The 21,214-nt window shown below is 40.9% G+C and overlaps 2 protein-coding genes across 2 annotated transcripts; both read right to left on the reverse strand.

Annotated features, from left to right (window-relative positions):
- Positions 1 to 170: 170 nt before the first annotated feature.
- Positions 171 to 4,391, reverse strand: polg2 (polymerase (DNA directed), gamma 2, accessory subunit). Its single transcript, XM_056409278.1, has 8 exons — positions 3,608 to 4,391; positions 3,244 to 3,349; positions 2,712 to 2,817; positions 2,195 to 2,380; positions 1,383 to 1,520; positions 1,187 to 1,267; positions 897 to 997; positions 171 to 774 (listed from the first exon to the last, which is right to left on the reverse strand). Exons 1-8 carry the CDS (start codon positions 4,095 to 4,097, stop codon positions 609 to 611), a joined length of 1,374 nt encoding a protein of 457 aa, XP_056265253.1. The 5' UTR covers positions 4,098 to 4,391; the 3' UTR covers positions 171 to 608.
- Positions 4,392 to 7,141: 2,750 nt separating this feature from the next.
- On the reverse strand, positions 7,142 to 15,905 carry LOC130190543 (probable ATP-dependent RNA helicase DDX5). The gene is made up of 13 exons (XM_056410001.1): positions 15,729 to 15,905; positions 14,492 to 14,672; positions 14,304 to 14,400; positions 14,051 to 14,184; positions 12,751 to 12,816; positions 11,491 to 11,632; positions 11,213 to 11,373; positions 10,668 to 10,840; positions 10,149 to 10,259; positions 9,925 to 9,986; positions 9,768 to 9,827; positions 8,092 to 8,313; positions 7,142 to 7,934 (listed from the first exon to the last, which is right to left on the reverse strand). Exons 1-13 carry the CDS (start codon positions 15,767 to 15,769, stop codon positions 7,483 to 7,485), a joined length of 1,902 nt encoding a protein of 633 aa, XP_056265976.1. The 5' UTR covers positions 15,770 to 15,905; the 3' UTR covers positions 7,142 to 7,482.
- Positions 15,906 to 21,214: the final 5,309 nt, after the last annotated feature.

Here is a 21,214-nt window from a genome sequence, read left to right on the forward strand (position 1 = left end):
AAATGTGATGAAGATCATTGTCATACGATTGAAAGCCCAAGAACAGCTACAAAATGGACCTTGAGGTGAGACTAAGGATTAAGAAAGATATTTTAACCTCAAGTGGCACATTAATAATCGACTAATGTACGACCAGTAGAAGGATCATAACAAACAAAATAAATCGAAAATTCAAGAGACACTGTATATTTGAATAGAAAGGGAGACAGAAACCTGAACAAAACATTGATCCAATCCTCCTCTAATCATGTAAATACCACCCTGTTGAATTCTGACAGACATGAACTGATCCTTCTTCTTGTCCTGGAAGAACCGAGGGATACCGTAGGATGGCCTCCAGTCATTCCCAATACAAAACTCCGGGTACATGCACCATGGGCATGTCCACATAAACTTTGAGCAACATGCGCACATCTTCTTTTTCACATATCACAAAAATAGTTTTATAGCAGTTTAAAAAAACAAGGTACAGAATTGCAAAATACACCGAAACACACTGATCCAAAAGTCATTCCGACAAATTTAATAAATGTTTCCATGAAATGCTCGGCAGAAATATTCCTCAATATTTAAACTTTCTTTTTAGTTGCCGAAACAAAAAGGTCCATTCAGATGTTGTCGGCAGCAGTAATGTATCTGGAGAGAAAGTTCTTGATCTCCGAGATGTGCTTGGTCTCTCTGACGGTGGTGTCTCTGCTGCGGACTTGAAGCAGGCCGCTCTCCAGCGTGTTCTCATTGACCACCACGGTGAACAGCACTCCCATCTCATCATACCTACAATGCATCGACACAAAGATAGACACACACACACACACACACATCAGTCCACACAGCAAGAGATGATTTGCTCCTAATGAGGAACTTTGCTTCCATTGCAACACTGAACTGCACTTTACTTTGTGTTCAGCTCCTCCATCGACGTTGGCAGAGTTTCCAGATACCCGGGCCACGCAGAGATCTCATCCTCCATGAACTCCTGCAGCAGCCCTTCACAAACCTACAACATAATCACAAACTCTATCACCTACTTTCACTTCCGCCTAAACCGCAAACAAGTTTAACTAAATTACTTTTGTGCGGATCCTATCAGTCACTTGAAAGATCCTTTTCAACACAGCACATGACTCACTTTTTAGGTTGTATTATTTTAATCAAAATATGAATTAATCATTGATGTGTTTCTTACCTGCCTCAGCTCCATAGTGGCTCCCCTGCCAATGTCTAAAGCCACTTTGACCGGAGCCAGCACTGGGTGCAGCTTTAGGACCTGAAATCAAACAACGAACCAAAACTAGTGCCAGAGGATCACATCAGACAGACGAGGCAAGTGTCGACTGAGGCACTAGAAAACAGTACATCAGCGTTTTTTAACAGATCGTCACCTTTCTCCTCAGCAGCTTCTGCTTGCCGTCTTCTTTCATGAGCTGCTGGAGTGAGTTGGACAGAAAGGCCATCACTCCGCGGTCCATGTTCCCGGTTACCGAGACGACGTGAGGAACCGACTTGCGACCATCTCGGCACTGAAATTGCATTTAGTGACCACCAGGAAGAAAGGCAACAATAGCAGTGAAAAGGTGCTTGCGTGTATGATCTTTGAAACATGCCGGAAAGTGTTGGTGCCACACAAATGGCACAGGTGCTCATGAACAACGGCTTCAACTCGTCATTTATTTCATAATTTACACCTGTGCTTTTCCTGATGCATCAGCATGTCCTGTCAAAAAGGCCTAGGAGGTAAAATTCAGATTTCATTGCAAGAGCCACATCATTTGGGGAACCGGTTGTGCTGACTGCTAGCCTAGACCAACAGTGTTCAAAGACAATCTGGAAAACTACACAGTCTTCATTACTAGGTGATAAAAGGTCTTTGACCTGGCTCAAAATGAGGTAAAAACAAAACAGTAAATAAAGATAAAAACAATTCAACGGGATCCTAAACACTTTCTAAATAGTATATATATGTTTTTGTATGTCAGTATCACCAAATTAACTCACTGTAACTAACATCCTCCCAATGTTCTGGCCTGGACATATTAAACCACTACTCATTTCTCTAATTCTCTGTGACGCAGTCAATCCCAATTGGTTGACTAGAATGCTTCTACACCTTCTGTGTGGCTTTTTAATTGCCTGGCGGGTAAGAAACTGAACGCAGACTTATAGAGGATGCAAACCAAAATCAAGACTGACTGACCTGTAGTTTGGAACGGACTCCTTTGTGTGTCTGCAGCAGCTCGGCGTGTCCTCGGCTCCACAGCGTCTCCAGGGTCTCCTGTCCCCACGGGAAGCTGTAGCTGATCCTCACGCCGCGAGACGCCTCTCCCTCGAGTTCCTCCACTGGGACGTCACTGCTGCTAAAGTCTGATGGAGACAGGGCAAACTGGAACGACACGGGTTGGCCTGATGTCATGTAACTGAAGTTATCTGAACGTAGTAACAATTTCAAGATACATTCCTTAATTTATTTCCATCTTGATGTGGATTTTTGTTTTCCAAACGTCAATCGCTCTCTGGGAATACATGTTGTGTTTGGGCCCTCCAGGACAATCAGGGAGTGTATCTTTAAGGAATAAAAGTAACTATAAATGGTGGGAAGTGACAAGATTAGACTGTTCACTAAATGTAAACAGCTCATGAAAACTGGAAAATAACCTTTTGTTGTGCTCCAGCTAGCACCCCACAAATACCTTGTCTTATTTAACAGTACTCACTTTCCTCCACCACTTCAGTCTCTGTCGTGCCCAGTGATCCAGCCACTGGGAAGAGGTACGAGGAGAGCAGAACCACACCAGAGACGTCTGGGTGACCTCAGCTGGGCTGTCAGAAACAACCATTACATTTAAATTTACAGAAGCACTACACACACATAATATATACAAGTAAAATAGCACTATTTTGTTATGAAATACAGGGATGCTATTTTTCTTAAAACACAGATGTCTTATACTGGCTGACTGTAGGCTTTGTGCTGCCGTCCAATCAACAGCAGTGTTGACTGTATACTCTGCCCTTCTCTCTCCCTGGATTATTTGACACGGTAATCATTTTTGACACAGAATATTAAGACATATAATCCTGTAATGTTCATATTGATGGTCCTTTGAATAGGATTAGCATTCAGTAAATTGAGCGTTGTGCTAGCCTCCCCTGGCCAGAGGAGTGGGTTGGAAAGCACATTATATTGCCAGTAAAAACACAATGTACTTGATTGTTATGGCGGACAGACAGTAGATGAAGCCTCACCAACCAGAGCCATCTGAGGGCTGGAAACACAGACCAGACTCAGCCAGGCCAAAGGGTAGCTTCCTGTTCACCAGCTCCAACGAGGGGACAAATTGTTCCAACGCACCTGAGAACAAATCAGACTTAATAGCTGTTCATTTTGCATCGGATTAATTCTAATTGTGTACTATATAATATTTGATAGGTGGATATTGAACTAGGATAGACTCAACCAAGGCCAAGACAATCTCTTAACACTACCAGTTATACATAATTTTACTGTATCACCATGCTAGTTTTCTGAACCAAAAGTGCTCTATCTATCTAAATATATATCGATAAATACCACACATATATCCTCTCTGGGTAAGGCTGCCCTCTCTACCTTGTAGAAAGTTAGTCCTCGGAGAGGGGGACCTCCGAATGAGCGCCTGCACCTCCTGGACGAGCTGCTCCCTGCTCAGTTCTGGCTGCTCCAGTACGCGTAGTAAACAGTCAGACTCGACCATCCTCAGCTGGCCCCGTGTCTCCGCGGCTGGGTCCTCGCTGCTGCTCAGAGTGCTTATCCCAAACACCTGGGCGGTGGACCTGGTCACGGAGCGCCACCACTGCTCCAGCAGGTTTCTCCTCAGCTCCGTGCCCAGAGGCCCATAGATACAGCTCGTGCCACATTTGAGCCGCTCGGTGTTGGTGTGACCAGGCGAGACATAGTGTCTGTCCACACAGAGCTGCAGCAAAGCGCTGACCCGGTCCACATCCCCGCCAGAGGATGCGCTGCAGTGTCTCCCGGAGAGTCGCGCAGCCGGTGTTGCTCTGCGTGGCGTGGCGTTTATTGTGCACCGCGACAGGACGTTCCTGACACCGTAAGACAACATGGTGAGAAGCTTGAGCGAAGTCAAGGCAGAGATTGTCTATTGACGTGATGACTCCTCATGAGTGAACCCTAAAGGTTAATGTAAAAATAATCCATGAACGCAAAAAGCGTTCGCTAGCCAGGACTTAGTCGAGCAAGTTATCTGACTTGAAGCATAAAAAGAGTTCACCGTGTCTGTTAAACACCAATAAGAGCTCAGTGAGAGGTGACATTTAAAACAGAAGCGCTCCACAAACTACGTTTGTCACACAGTTAATGTTCAATGCTGATGGTCGGTGGACAACGTTTGAATTCACTGGAGTTACATGTGACATACGCCCCGGAAGTTATATATTTACATCCGGGTTACATGTCCCATCAGGTCGTTCTTAAATAAGGGTGATAATCGCACGACACAACCAATCCATAATGACATTTGTTGCCAACTATTTTAATAATTGATTTTTATCGAATGGTTGTTGCAGCCCTAATACACACAGAGGTATATACAGGACTGTCTCAGAAAATTAGAATATTGTGATAAAGTTCTTTATTTTCTGTAATGCAATTAAAAAAACAAATGTCATGCATTCTGGATTCATTACAAATCAACTGAAATATTGCAAGCCTTTTATTCTTTTAATATTGCTGATTATGGCTTACAGCTTAAGAAAACTCTAAAATCCTATCTCATAAAATTAGAATATTTCCTCAGACCAAGTAAAAAAATAGATTTATAACAGCAAAACAAAATCAAACATTTGAAAATGTCCATTAATGCACTCAGTACTTGGTTGGGAATCCTTTTGCACGGATTACTGCATCAATGCGGCGTGGCATGGAGGCAATCAGCCTGTGGCATTGCTGAGGGTTTATGGATGCCCAGGATGCTTCAATAGCGGCCTTTAGCTCATTTGCATTGTTGGGTCTGGTGTCTTTCAGCTTCTTCTTCATAATACCCCACAAATTCTCTTTGGGGTTCAGGTCAGGGGAATTGGCAGGCCAATCGAGGACAGTAATGCCATGGTCAGTACACCAGTTACTGGTGGTTTTGGCACTGTGGGCAGGTGCCAGATCATGCTGGAAAATGAAATCCTCATCTCCATAGAGCTTTTCAGCAGACGGAAGCATGTAGTGCTCTAAAATCTCTTGGTACACAGCTGCATTTACTCTGGACTTGATGAAACACAGTGGACCAACACCAGCAGCTGACATGGCTCCCCAAACCATCACTGACTGTGGGAACTTCACACTGGATTTCAAGCAACTTGGATTTTGCGCCTCTCTTTTTGTGTCTTACCCTCCTGATGGAGGGTGTCAATGATGGTCCTCTGGACAGCAGTCAGATCAGCAGTCTTCCCCATACTTGTGATTTAGTTTACTGAACCAAGCTGAGTGTTTTTCAAGGCTCAGGAAACCCTTGCAGGTGTTTCGAGTTAATTAGACGATTCAAGTGATTTGTTTAATACCCTACTAGTATACTTTTTCATGATATTCTAATATTTAGAGAGAGGATATTTGAGTTTTCTTAAGCTGTAAGCCATAATCAGCAATATTAAAAGAATAAAAGGCTTGCAATATTTCAGTTGATTTGTAATGAATCCAGAATGCATGACATTTTTGTTTTTTTAATTGCATTACAGAAAATAAAGAACTTTATCACAATATTCTAATTTTCTGAGACAGTCCTGTATATATATACATAAATAAATACAAATATGCCTATTTTGCATGTTTGTGTTTTAATCTTATTTTTAATTTTAATTTGATATCTAATTATTATTTACTTATTATTAAATAATAAATATGTATGTCAAAAATAGGCTGTATATATATATACACAGCCTATTTTGCATATTTGTGTTTTAATTGTTCCTGAATATTTTTCATTGCTGTCCGACATTAACATCTTTAAAAATGTTGCCTCTTGAATACACTTTAAAACAGGAAGAGGACCAATGGCTGAGCAGCTTAAGGAGGACCAATGTCTGAGCAGCTTGAAGTGGACCAATGGCTGATCAGTTTGAAGAGGAATTAATAAACTGAGCCATCAGCAGGAGGAATGGGGTAAACTGTTAGACAATTATACATGATACTTATTTTAGCTGAATAGTTCAAAAGCCACTAAATACAAAATAACAAGGTACAAAAGGATGAACTAATTTAAGGTTACACGGCCAGAAAATCTTCTATCTTGGTGAATCTAACTGGCTGCTGCTGCTCTCGTGGCGCTGGAAGCGGAAGTCATTCACGTAGTCGGTGTGACATTCAGCGAGCTGTGTGCGCCTACGGGTGATGTCATGAACCCAGACACCAGGGCGTTTGATGTTACGACGTGTGAGATTTCCACAAGAAGTATAACGTAGAAAAAGTGGTTAATTATTTCGTGGTGGAAACTTTTTCCACTGAGCAGCGCAACGGAGATAAGCCACGCCCCCTCACCGACGCATATGGTGCGATTAAACCACAAATAGTCGGGCGAGTAAACTCACACGAGTCCAACTTGTCAGTTCTGTTTTTGACAGGGTTCATACACATGTTGAAATCACCCGTGCAGCTGACTTTTCTTTTGTCGCCACACCACATCCACCGTGTTTGATGAAAGCAGACGGGTCTCTGTATGTCAGTGGGCTTTCCTTCACTATCTGTGTCAGTGAGCTTTCCTTCATGTCTGGATGTCAGTGGGCTTTCCTTCACGTCTGCTATGTTGAAGACACTTGCCTGGGAATCTCACCGAAAGGTAACACGTGTGCAGGTATGTACTTAAATAAATAATAATCTGTGTAATTTTGATGTCTTGTTTATGTAAAAACAACTAACAAATGTACTCAATTAGTTTTGTTTTTCATAATTGTAATTAAAAAAGTAACACCTAAAATAATTCCAGTGAATTCTATGAACTGAAACTACTTCTATAATGATTTTAGAAGCCTGGCGAATACTAATTTAAAATGGAATTTTCTTTCATCCTTCTCTCTGTGTGACAAAAAAAACTGGTTAAGGCATTTGGCTTATGAATGAAGCCTAACTGATTCTGCCATGATCAGACAACGCACAACACAGGGGTCCCTTTTTCTTATTTTTTTATTTAAAAAGGGTAGCACCCTTTTTATGATTCATAACATCACTTTAAAACATACCACAAACTAAAAACATTTCATTAACTTGTAAAAATAAATTACTGAGGAATGTAACCCAAAAAACAGTCAAGGAAAAAGTGCTGCAATTATAATTGCACTCGGAGACGTGTCGATGACTCCATTTAATGCTCTGGGTTATTAAATAATTCCAACCCTGCTATAAGCAAAACAAAGTTAAATAGTACAAGAATAATAATAAAATATCATGCCGTAAGATTTCAATACTTAACCAAAATCATGTTTCCATGTATTGTGCGTACATCATATCTACTGTGGGAAGGGTGGTGGCATGGGGTAGGGCACCATTGGTGGTGGAGGTGGCAGCTGTTGGGCCTGTGGTGGCTGAGAGTTGAATGGGAACGGTGGGTGGTTCATACCATTCTGACCGGCCCTCTGCATGGCCCCAAACTGAGGGGTCGCCTGGAAGCTTTGGTTACCAAATGCACCCACCTGATTTGCCTGAGCACTAAAATTACCCTGTCCATTGCTGTTGCTATAATTGCTGTTGCCATAGCTACCACTAGAGTCACCACTATTGCCTCCAAAGCTGCCCCCATTTTGAGCCTTATTTCCACCAAAGGCACTCTTCGGCCCATTGCCAAACTCTCTATCACTGTCCCTGTCCCTGTAGCTACTAGCACCAAAGTTGCTCCTCCCACCCCCAGAATACCTATCCCGACGATCATCCTTGAAGCCACCTCTTTCCCCCCTACCACGACCTGCATGAAATGACGACAAGCCAGGGACAAAAGCAGAACAATTATGTAAATAGGTGCATGTCTAAAAACATTCTTTTGCGACAATAACAAAGTATCATGACTACTAAAAGCAATACTGCTTCTTCCTTCATTAATGTAAACAAGTATCAGATGTTACCTCCTCTGTCCTCTGACATCTGGATCAGCTTGGGGTTAATGGCCTGATTGGCCTCACGGAGCACAGCGATCAGATCACTGGCTTGTTTCATGTTGTTGGGGGTGAAGAAGGTGTAGGCTGTGCCCGTTTTTTGACTTCGGGCTGTGCGTCCAATGCGATGGATATAATCCTCGGAGGAGTTAGGGTAGTCATAATTGATGACAAATTTCACATCCTCCACATCTGTGAAAGTGTTGCAGTGTGGCAAAACAAGACATGGAGGCCACACAGGATTTTGCACACCACAACAGCCAGATCAAAGGGAAAAGTTAGCAACTGTGGAGGCTGGGGGAAGAAAATGGTCATTAGGCTGTGGAGGAAAATGTGTTAGAACAACATAAGATTGTGTATACATCTACTCCATGGGAATACTACTGTGGGAAGAGAGAAACGATGCACACTCCAATTGCTTACCATAATCAAAAAGATCCAAACGACATTCCCTTTTGTTAACCAAGGGAGGGAAGAAAATGGATTTAAGTCTTACCATTAAGGAGTATGCATCCACTAGTCCTTTCCCAATGCAGCGAAATCCCCCACAAATTGTCAAGTGACATCCAGGAGCTTCTACGCAGTTGGGCCACGATATGCACTGGGGCCTCCTCATGTGCCAATATAGGACCATTCAGGGGTCCATTTTTTGCAGGTCCATTTTTCCCAGTACACTCTCAAAAGAAGCTTGATATTTAAGGCCGCACTGCACGTCTTGCCAAGACAAAATAGACCAAGTGCTAATTTGAACAGGGGCCCCTTCAAAAAAGGAAAAAGAAAAAGTAAAAGGCCCAAGACATGAACCCTGTGGGACCCCTCACCGAGCACGGAACAATTCCCCCCAACCACTTCATCAGTCTCATCAAGGCAAGATCTTCCAAGAAGCCAGTGTTCACTTGAGAAAATGTCTCTCGTTGGCAGGTCTCGACATGACTTTAAAACGCAGGCGAGGGAGGAACTTTGGTTTGAGTTGTCTCACTCTCTTTCTCCTCTCACTAGATGTTCCCACTACCCCCTAAACACATGTGCCAGGTCTCATCAATTTTCAGAGACAAATAAAAGATTTCAAACTGCTCTCTCCATTTCATGAAATCCAGCACTTTGACAGGAGAAGAAAACCACTGAAAGCTTAGACAGGCTCTCAAGTACCGATGCCATGTGATACAAGCTCCGAAAGGGAACAATTGTTCCAAATCTCAAACAAGTGACTTGCGATACAGCATGCGAGGCAAAAGTCACAACATCAAGCATATCTTTTTTCTTCTTTTTTTTTACGTTTGAGTTGGAAACAGCTGGATGGCGTTTGTCAGGTGAAATCCATGGACAGAGAACAGATGTGTGTCTATTTCACCAACATATCAGAGACCAAGGCTTAGCCACACAGCCTTTTGAAGATCACTGGCACACAAGAGCTTTCACCTCTCTAGGCCCACTGGGTGGCAAGCCAGTTGAGCACTTCCAATATGTCATCCATCTCCCTCTCGAGGCCTGGGACTGTCATGCCTAGCGCCTGCCACAAAGACTCCACCTTAAGGTGAGAAAAACTCAGAAAATGCATAGAAAAGTTAAAGAAAGCAAACTCACTTTCTTTAAAGGAAGTGTAATACTGATTACAAAAAAGTGGTGATACTCAATGGCATACTGACCCAAGCCACGGGAGGCCACATCTGTAGCAATCAGGATTGGAGCTTTGCCATATCTGAACTCTGATGGGAGATGGACAGAATGTCATTCAATTACAGAGCAGCCTGTGAGATGGATGCTTAAATCTTTTAAATTGTAACTTGATTTATCAAATCTAACCATTAAGGACCCAGTCCCTCTCCTGCTGGCTCTTGTCTCCATGAATTCCCATTGCTGGCCACCTGTGACCGACACATTTGAACACAAATGCAATAACAAGTAGGAGCAATGAGGAAAAACAATTATCATTTAACGTAGACTCAATTTTAATTTGTAATTCTTTCGAGATAAGTAAAATAAAGAAAAGAGACATTCTTTGATGGAAACAAAGAGGAGATCCTTACCCATCTCGTCTCATCCTCCTGGTGATCTCATCACAACGCCTTTTGGTCTCCACAAAAATAATGGTCTTGTTCTCCTTTTCACTCATTATCTCCTCCAGCAAACGGAGGAGTCTAACAGAGAAGAGGCAAAGAAAAAGTTGAGACAATTTAAGTTGACAAAATGTAAAATTGTCGAGACAAAAATAGTCTGTCACTGCAATAGATGACTATTTATATACAGGTATCAAATAACAACAAAGACTAAAGTTAATTATTTAATTTTATTTACGAAAAAGGAGTCATCAGCTACGGAAATAAATATTTTTTTAGTTGCTGGATTTAAAAGCCTCACGTGGCATTTAAGTTGTCCGAGGCAATCGTACAGGCTTTATTGTCGAGTCCTGTCATTCACTGATTAAATACACAATCTGTTCTTCAACTACTTGAGTATTTAAACAAGGTTTGACCGATACAACGTTTCTACCCCATCACATCAGTTGACTGCCGATGCTAATGAAGAGGTAGGAATCATCTACTCACTTGTCCTCCTTCTCCATGTCATTGCAAACGTCAACTATCTGCAGGATGTTGTGGTTGGCACTGAGCTGCAGCGCGCCAATGTTGATCTGGACGTAGTCCTTCAGGAAGTCCTCAGCCAGATGGCGAACTTCCTTAGGCCAGGTGGCGCTCCACATCAGGGTCTGACGGTCTGGCTGATAAGGACAAAAAGGAGGACTTCAACCCTATTTTGCACCTTCAAAGTATAAAAGTAACCCTCACATTTAATTGTGAACATGTTTAATGATGTATACGTCTATATTTAGTATCAATCAATCTGGGTGAGTTCTTAAGAATGAGTATTGATCACAGGTTGTTTAGTCAACTTGTGTGGGTATGAATTGCATTCCTCTTTCTAGAGAAGTTTGTCTTTATTATTATCATCTTTTAAGTACTGGGCAAATATTTCTCAGAGACATAACAGGTGGTTAGTAGGAAGGTTTGTGATCTGACAATTTACTTCACTCTGAGATTCTCTCAAAGATAATGTCAACGTGTGCCAAGTGAAAGAAAATAACATCACGTACCCGAATTTGTTCCACTATCTTGCGGATCTGGGGTTCAAATCCCATGTCCAGCATGCGGTCAGCTTCATCCAGCACCAGATAGGTGCAACGTCGCAAATTAGTCTTATTACACTCGAGGAAGTCAATGAGACGACCCGGTGTAGCAATGCAAATCTCAACACCTAAAAAACGGGAAAGCATAGGATTATTTACAACTAATGAAAACGTAAATCATAAACGTCAAAGTTGAATGGATTGAGTAAAATATTTAAATATTGAGAACAACAAAGTTAGCGTACCTCTCTCGAGGTCCCTGATTTGAGGTCCTTTGGGGGCACCGCCGTAGATGCAGGTGCTCTTGAGACGGGAAGCCCTGCCGTATTCAGCAACCACTTGTTGCACCTGCTGCGCCAGCTCACGGGTCGGCGCCAGCACCAAGCACTAAAGAAAGAAGAGTATAAATGATTTAAAACATTATTATTTCTGTATTGCAACCGTAAGCAATAAATAAAACGATCGAATATGTAAGACTCATACATATTGGGCTGTTACAATTACTTCTGTGTTTATCCATTCATGTAGGACAATCTTTAGTCGAGAAAGAAGTAACACAACCAAGAAATAATGTGTAGACCAAGACCACAACTGCCCCATTTATACTTGCTCTGTACAGCATGCCAAGCTGTAATCTCAAGCAATGCATGTGCCCCCCACCAAAAGTGAGATAACCCAGTTGATACCATAACATGATGTTACTGCTTGGACAGCTATGTCACCAAAGACAACAATCTTACAGGCAAATTTCTCTCTATTGTTCAACCATGTTGGAAGAAATGTGGGGCAGTAAATGTAGACCATTCCCATATATTTGGGCTATGCCCGGAAATTGTAACGTTTTGGGGAAATGTCCATAAAGTTATTGTCTAAATTCTATGACACACCCAAGTCCTGTATGTTAATCTTCTTTGGTAATATGACAGCAGATACTGTGTTAGGGGAAGACGGGTATCTGCTGAAAATTCTGCTAGCAGCTAGTAAAAAGGCCATTACGAAGAGATGGCACACGATAGAACCAGCATCACAAGCTGGATGGTTGAAAATTGTGACCGATATATACGATATGGAAGTGTTAACTTCTAACTCAAGAGGAGCAATGTTGTGAGAAGTGGGAGAAATGGACTGTGTTTACACATCAACAATAACACAAGATAAGAAAATATATCTGATCCATCTGTGGTTAAAAGACAAAAAAAAGTGTAAATACAGGTATACAAAAGGTTAGTTAACATAAAAGATATCAGCTTCACTGGTTTCTTATTTGTTTGGGCACACAGTATTGCATTATGTCAAAAGGGGGCAAATTAGTAATATCTAGATCAATACATCGATCAATAAGATATGAATCCTGGACATCATTTTGGCCTCCAGTTGTAAAATTGTGACAGCGTGAAAGTTATTTCCTATTCTTTTAATAAAGTAATAAAAAAAAAAGACTGTCAATATTATCCTGTGCTAATAAAGTACCACAAATTTGAACAAATCATTTCAAATGTACTTACAATAGGTCCATCTCCGTGCTCCAGGAATGGCTGATGTTGGATGTGCACAATTGCAGGCAGAAGGTACTAAAAAAAGAACTGAGTTTAAATATATATGTATTCACAAGTATCAGTATTCCAAAGCACCAGCTGGCTGGTAATCATTAACTTCCACAACATAGCAGAATGTTCCCTAAACTGACGAGTGTTAACTTTGTTTCAAATTGCAAATAATCTTAAGTGTCTTTTTCATTATTCACATGAATCTGTTCATCTGAAGCTAATCACTTTTGGCAACCGTCTAATGAACCTAATTGAAACTGATTTCTAATGCTGCGTTCATACCAAAAGTAGTATTCGCAACGCTTTACTCGCAACGCTTTACTCGCAACGCTTTACTCACGTGAGTTTACGTGCTTGACCATTTGTAGCTTTTCGCGTGATTCTCTTCTTTCGCGCCTTAGAGGGGACGGGGCTTATCTCTGTAAAAACTGTTATTTACGCCCTCCACCATTGAAAACCACTAGTTCTGCTTTATACTTGTTGAGGGCATCCCACAAACATCAGAACATCCAACGCCCTCGTGTTTGGGTTCATAACATCGCCCGTAGGCTCACAGCTCGGTGACTTTCACCGACTTCGCCTGAATGACTGTCTCTTCCAGCGCCATTCGAGCAGCAGCCAGTTACATTCACCAACGGCGGAGCGTCCCAACACTGATTGGCTTTCACAACTCTGAGTCGGGAGAATTTTTCGCCAAAGTTGAAATATTTCAAAAAAATTTACGCAACCATTCGCGTCTGTAGATTGACTTTGCATGGGATCTACTCAAGCGAAAAATGTGAAACGCTTTTGGTGTGAACGCAGCATCATGGGTAGGGTTGGGTATTGAAAACCGGTGCCAATATGGCAATGATGACAAGAGCAGCCTTAACTCAGATTAGCACCGTAACTTTGATTGCAAGTCTTGCATTCATAAAAGTAGGCCAACAAATAATAAATTAGCCATTATAACCATGTTTAAGCTAGCTATGAGCTAATATGGCCGAAGAGGTTTTTAATGTCGTCATTGACAATCGTCGTTTTGTGCTTTAAAAAAAAATGTTATCGTTATTTATTGTTTCCGGCACTGTTTAGGCACCAGTATCGTTTTTAAAGTACCGGTATCAGAAATAAAAACAACGATACCTATCCCTAATCTTGGGTCTAAGCATTTGGCAAAGTCCTACGACTTAATTACCGAAAGGTGACAAATTAGTCTCATACGGATGCTGGGTAGAAATGGTTGGAAAAATTAGTATTACAAAAGCACTTCACTTACAGCAAGGGTTTTCCCAGAACCAGTTTGAGCGATGCCAACCATGTCTTTGCCACTCAGGGCAACTGGCCACCCCTGAGACTGAATTGAAGTTGGATCAGTCCAGTTCTGTTTGGCAATGACTTCCATGACGTAGGCTGCAAAAGTAAGATGATGAAAGTTGAAACTGTTCAACCTCAAAACACGTCAATGACACAAATAATACATCAATAAATAGTGGGGGTATGTTTGCGGTGGAGCGTTCATCTTTACTCACTTGGAAATGAAGCTTCGTGGAATTTTATAATTGGTTTGGGGCAATCTCTGCCTTTGATGGTAACTTCTTTGCTACTTCGGTACTGTTCAATCTCTTGCTGGAATTGGAGAACAGTGATTACACACACTTACAAGACCACATCAATTTAGACAATTCAAAAAAGATAAACAACTAGAGGTAAATCTTACAGGTTGTCTGCGAATGGAATCTGCATGTTCCTGGTAGAAGTTCTTTTGAAACTTTGGAAGCTCGTCAAGGTTCCAGTGCTTCTTCCGTAGCCTCTCGCCAGGGTTGCCAAACTTTCCTGGAGGAGGTCCGCTCCTATTACCTCCACCACCACCACCAAAACGAGGAGGTCCTCCACCATACCTTGCGTAAAAGAGCGGGAAAATAAAGCATGGTCCGGCATGGCGCTTATTAGTTGTGGTTAGTACTACACAGGCTATGAAAATATAAAGGAAAACAAATCCTTCTTTGAGGCATTGGTGTGGTTTAAAAGACAAAATGAGGATATTGATAGGAAGCATATAGTTCGCTGTTCACAGTAAGGATATTTACACTTATACAATAATACATATGTCTCTTGTCAGACCTCCACATTTATGACTGTCCCTTTGAGACAGTATAGTGAAATATACAGACATTTTCTTCTGTACACAAAATGGACAGGGGCTTTCCATGAGTAAACAGCTTTAAAGACAGTGTCATCACCATCTGTGTATGAGGAGAGCACAAACCTCCAAACAGAAATAAATAATTAATACCAAAGAGGCAAACAATACTATTTGCTTTTCAAACGCTGACCATCTCTGGCAACAGTTGCTCAATAGTTTGCTACTACGTTTTAATAGTTGGGCAAAAGCAACCATGTGCCACATTTAAATGTATAGCACTTAAATGTTTCCGTATTCATACGTTAATACTCGCCGGGTATGTAGTTCGAGTAGTAAGTGTAGTATTACTGAATGTAGACAGATGTAACGTTATATACGATGTAACGAGAGCAGCAGAGTGCTCAGCTGTCACTCCCGGAGGAAGCGTCGCAGGGTTAGTTATTAGAAAACGACTCGTTCAAATCAAATAAGTCTTTAGCAACAAACACCTTGATGTCAATGTGTCCCCGTCTCTCAGAGCACGTCACCTGACACCAACCAGGCTGCTGGCGCGCCGACACAGAGCTGTCGGGAACTGCCATTTTACCTCCAACAGGCAGCCAGGGAAGCGGAAAACATCCCAGATGCACCAGAGAAAACACGCGTAGTGGTATAGAAACGGTGCGTCTATCCATAACAAGTAGGTATAACAACGTTGGTAGTGGCGAAACGAACCGACGGCGTTGTTTGGAGAGCACAGCCATGACAGCGGTGAGCGGCTCGTCTGTGCTCACGTCAACGTGAAGAAACCCGGAGCTGACCCTTGACTCACCCTCGATCTCTGCCGCGATCTCGGTCTGAAAATCCCGGCATTGTGCAGCAGACTGCTGTGGTAGAAGCAGCCTCTGATGAAACACTGTACCCGGTCAACAGCACGGAAGATTAATCCAAGAGCTAAAGTCGGCACAGGCAAAACAAAAAGAAAATGCCGGCAGACCAAAATGTGTCTGGAGGGACGGATGTGAGGTCAGACTGGGCGGATAACATTGTATCAATGCGCGCCACACGGTGGCACTACTTTGTGTCCACACATCAGCGATGGTATTCAGTCGTGGAAGAGGATGATATATCCTGAAAATAATGTGAAAAATAAACATTACTTTTCTTGCAATAGTTGTATATTATGTTTTAAATGTGTACGTTTTGTGTTGTATTTCTCTAAGTTCTCCAATTTGGCAGCACAAAAGGATGTTTAATCTTAGCTCAACACTATTCCAGTCATGTCTTTTTGAGCTTTTGGTCCTATTTGTTTCACTGTCAATTACCAGCATATCTACAATATTACAGAAGACATTTCGAGAGATTTGTTTGAAAATGAGAAATTAATTAAATGACTTAGGCATTGGCCATAGTCTTTAAACTTTTAATCATGCAGGTCCATATGCCAAATATGAGGTATTTTTCAAAAATCATGGGGGAAGAAGCAATCTCAGCCTTTTTTGTGTCATGTGGTTGCTACTGTAATCCATATTTTCCTAAAATCCACGAAGCATTTTCCACACACATTTTTTCAGATACTTAAAAAACACAGGGCTTCAATTACATTGTCAGGCTAACACTGTAATAGATGACTTACCATTTCATATTCCTTAACCTTTTTACCGTTGTCAGGTTCGGCCACCACACAATGTTCCTTTTAACACAATCTTCCTGAACACACTTGTTGCTCTTGCATTGACACTGATTGGTTGGGTTGCAGAGTGGGATGAACCTTTTAATTGTGTGTATTGAATACCATAATCACATTATTGATCAAAAATGAGGATTTGGTACTTGAGAGGAAAAACGGCTGAGCCTACTCGTACTCAGCCTACTGGCAGATATCATTTATAATTGTAATAAACGTTTCATTATGTTTTAACAAAAAGAGGCAATGCAATACAGTTTGTTTCAGCAGTTGCATTATATAACATGGGACATTTGTTTGGTTATTGTTCCACATAATATTCATTCTGAACACACAGTTTCTGCAATAGAGCAATGTGTGATGCACGAGAGAAACCTAGTCCAAGTCTGCGGTGTCAAAGCTCTGCTTTAATAATACATTTGTTAGGAGATAGGGTTGCGTTGCGATTACACACAAAGTTGAAGGAACAAAGCAACATCAGGACAACAAAGTCCAGTCAGATGATCAGGTAACTCTTCAGTGCAAACACACATTTATTTAACATATATTTGAAGGAGAAATGTGCTAATGCAACACAATTATAACAGTGACAGAATGTGGAAACTGGTTGTATTCTGTAAATGTAATTATGTTTTTAGATCCTCTTAAAACAGAACACATCTATTTTACAAAGAAGTAGTCGGCTGGTCCTCTTTTATTGGATAAATTGCATTTTTCTTGCGCAATACCACAAAAGCACCTTGACTAAATTTAGAACACATATCCTGAGGAAACACGTTGATAGTTAGTGACTCATGTAGAGGCAACATTTTGTCACACATATATGACCTCCTGTACATCCGAGAGAGAAACCCTAGCAGGCATTTAGAACAGAAAGTGTTGTGTTCAGTGTTGCACAGTGTTTTGGTTTACAATCCGAAATTATTTTTTAAAAGTTACATTTCCAGGCATCACACACCTGTTTACTGCCTAAAATCACAGAAACTGAGCACACATTTACATCCAGGATGTGAGCTCTGACATGATAAAACCCAACAGAAGAAATCATTCTAAAATGTCCGAACAACAGTTTTAACATTTCCTGTGATCAGCAGCAGACCAATCACACTTCTTTTCCGCATCAGGAATTATCCAGGTCCTTAGATTTCTGGTACTTCTTTTCTGTGTTTCAAAGGGAAACATTAGATTATTTTATTGTTGCTTTTGCTTTTCACAACAGAACAATCTGAGCCAAACATACTTTCTAAATATCTCCCTTTAACCCCCACACACACAAAAGAAACACTGAATCACATGTTTAGTGCTCAGAATACAGATACCCATGGTAGTCAATACATGTTACTAACTAATGTGTGTTATATCTCTCCTAATTTCAACAACTTTCCAATGTGAGCAGCATTGCCATGCTAACGTCACCAGCACTGATATACGTTTCAGGTGTCTGGCAGATGTGGAAATACCTTTGTTTTGGACAGAAACATCTGGTTTGTTTTGGCTTCTGCTCGGAGACACACTTAATATTGCATTTACTGTCTTGGCTTCATTGTCTACTTTATTTCAAATCCATGCAAGTGTAGTCCATTATGATAAATCCCTGACCAGTGGTGGGAAAAATACGTTATTACAAATAAAAATCATGAATTCAAGTATAACATCCAAATACACTTAAAGATTCAAAAAGAAAAGTACTCATTAAATGGAATAGCCCATTTCAGAATAATTTACATCAGATGACAGGGTTGCAAAAATGTATTTAGATCTTTTATTAGTAAATTTATTTTTTGCATTAATAATCTAAATCTGCAATGCAGCTAGAGTTGTCAAATAAATTTAGTTGGGTATAGTATACAGTGATAGAAAGGGGAAATAGGAACAATGCAAATAGTTTGTAAGGTGCTGTTGTGTTGTCTGCAATAGTGTGTATTCTATTTTGTTTATTTGCTATATACCACCACATATCACAACACTATAAATCCTATAGCTTTCAGGAACATACCATACACTTTATTAGAATTGACATATACACTCAGGTACATACATGTAATCTGGCATCTGTATTTAACACATCCTAAGCATTTAGGGGAAGTGTGGCTTTTAGGGAGAACGTGTCGACAACAGGAGTGGGTGTCAACCTTGTGGTTAAAGGATAACCAACTAATACAACCCAAATAGGTCTGAAACAGAGGACCTTGTATGGTAATAAATTGTTGTGAAGACACAGAGCATTTTTACTTACTACAAAACCTCCACAAGTCATCCTTTCCCCTGCTGAATTCACTGTTATTGGCTGTTAACTGGTCACATATTTTCCTGAGATTGGCCTTATCTGCCAAACACTGGTCTTTCTCTCTCCTCCAGTTGGTTCGGTCTCTGTTCACTATTGCAGCAAGAGGAACAACAAAACAGTAACAACATTTTTTACCAACAATATATCATATCATTAAATTCATCCATATGTAAAGTGCTGATTTAAAAAAAAGTTTACTAACACCAAAATAGAATGAGGAAAAACTCACTTTTAACTCCGAGAAAAATAATCCCGGCCAGGAGGAGAAGACACAGCACACCTAGAAACACTGAATCAGTTCTGATATGATTCCTCGTTCCAGAGTTTCCCCTGATGACTGACACAAATAAACAATACATGTTGAGGATACCGTCATCTATTACTGTTTTTAGCTCTCCAGTATTAAAAGCTGCAATTCATGAAATGCAAGAAAATGAAACGTAAACACCCCGTCAGAGTCAACATGAAATCACGACTGCAACACAATACCGAATCATACTAAAACTAAGTATTAAATAGATGGAAGCGTAAAAATAAAGGGAATAAAATTTGTTTGCACACACTTCCGTACCTGGGTGCTGAGCCTCTGGTGGTGTATTTGGGGATGTGACCTCCACCCAGGGTTTGTCATACACTCTCAGGCTTTCGGCGCTGACGTAGATGTTCACTATCCTCTCCTTGTCGTCCTGATCACAGTAAACCTGGTTGATGATCCCAGGCTGAGCGTACAGGTCCCCCGACATGTTTGGGCTTATATAACTTTCTGCTGGTAGAGTTTGTTTTTAATCAGTTGTGTCTGCTTTCTGAATGAGAATGGACATCCACACTGATGACTGCCGAAAGGGGAAGAGCAAAAAAACAGGAAGTTGATAATTACTGTTTTAGCATTTGTTCCTCCTAAATTCACTCGGTCATCAGTGACCTTTGATATTTGCTTTGTTGTCCATAACTGTTACCATGGAATGTAAAAGCAAATATACACTAAATGAACCAAAACAGAGACAACAATGAGTGGGCCTTCTGGCTTTTTTTCTTTTCTTATTAAAATACACTTGCCGCTTTTAGTTAATAGTATATACTAGCTCTAAAGTGCTTTTATCTGTTTGTTGTTTACCATATTTATTTATTATTATGTTTATGCTTTTTATTATATATTTTTTATTATACTCTATGTCTATGTCTATTTCACCGAGTCAAATTTCTTGAATGTGCTACACACTTGGCAGATAAATGACTCTGATAATTACTTTTGAAGGCTTTAGTTTATCTTAAGAAATGATATCTTGTGTACGATGACATTTTAGCTTTTCACATATATTGCTGTGTCGTGGTTTACAATGCACATACATTATTTAAATACGGTGACATTTCCACAACTCACACTAAGTCATACGTGTTGAATGTGTGTACATGTTGTAGTACATTCCTGTTAAAGCCCCCGCTCACCCAGTCTACCCACACAGGTAGACCTGCGCTTCACGGGGACATCCCGTGATCCCCAGCAGAACTCCACCCAACTAGAGGGCCAATCAGCATAAGTGAAAACACCTGTATGGGTGTGGAGCATCTTCAATACCCGTCCATTAAAACTTCATAGAGCCGTTGCGCTATAACTGAGCTTCTGACTAACAGAGCTGCGCTTAACATGTCCATTAAAATGGAGCTTGGCGGTGTAAAGCACAGGTTCAGCTGGACCGGTCGCCTGAGCCATCCACCATTTTCCAGCGCATCTCATCATTGTGTAGTCTGACGGCTTCCCAGCATGCACTAGGACAATAGAATTATCATTGGGATGATCATTGTATTGGTGTTGCTGCACTGTTACCGGTGTCACATGATCTGGTGTTCACTTTGACAATGAGGGTGAGAATGGGTCAAATGTCCCCATGTTCACCATCATTACGTATACTTATCAACTATGTTTTTTAATTGTTTCCCCATGGTTCATATTTGATTACCATTATTTTTTCACTATTACCACAATAACATTAGATAACATTTATTGATTTAATGAATTGGGGTGGGGAACAATGGATTCACCTGCAGGTATGGTACAGCCTATTGAGTCCAGCAGATGTGAGGGTCTTTGGCTGTGGAAATGCGTTGGATGTCAGTGTGTACCTCTATCCACATGAGGGAATGCAAAGAGCTATGGGTTGTGTTTTAAGAAAAGTGAGGTCAGGTGCGCATCAGATGTAAATATCCGTTACTTTGAGTTAAGTTTCTCTAAATTAAGTTACTCTCAGTTTAACTGAGTTAACTGTTTATTTGTTTTCACTTGTTTGTACATATTATTTGTTAGCCTGTGTAAAGTAACTAGTTATCTATCTATTCACAGTAAATG

The sequence above is a fragment of the Pseudoliparis swirei genome, chromosome 24, assembly GCF_029220125.1.
Source record: "Pseudoliparis swirei isolate HS2019 ecotype Mariana Trench chromosome 24, NWPU_hadal_v1, whole genome shotgun sequence".
NCBI classification, from domain to species: Eukaryota; Metazoa; Chordata; class Actinopteri; order Perciformes; family Liparidae; genus Pseudoliparis; species Pseudoliparis swirei.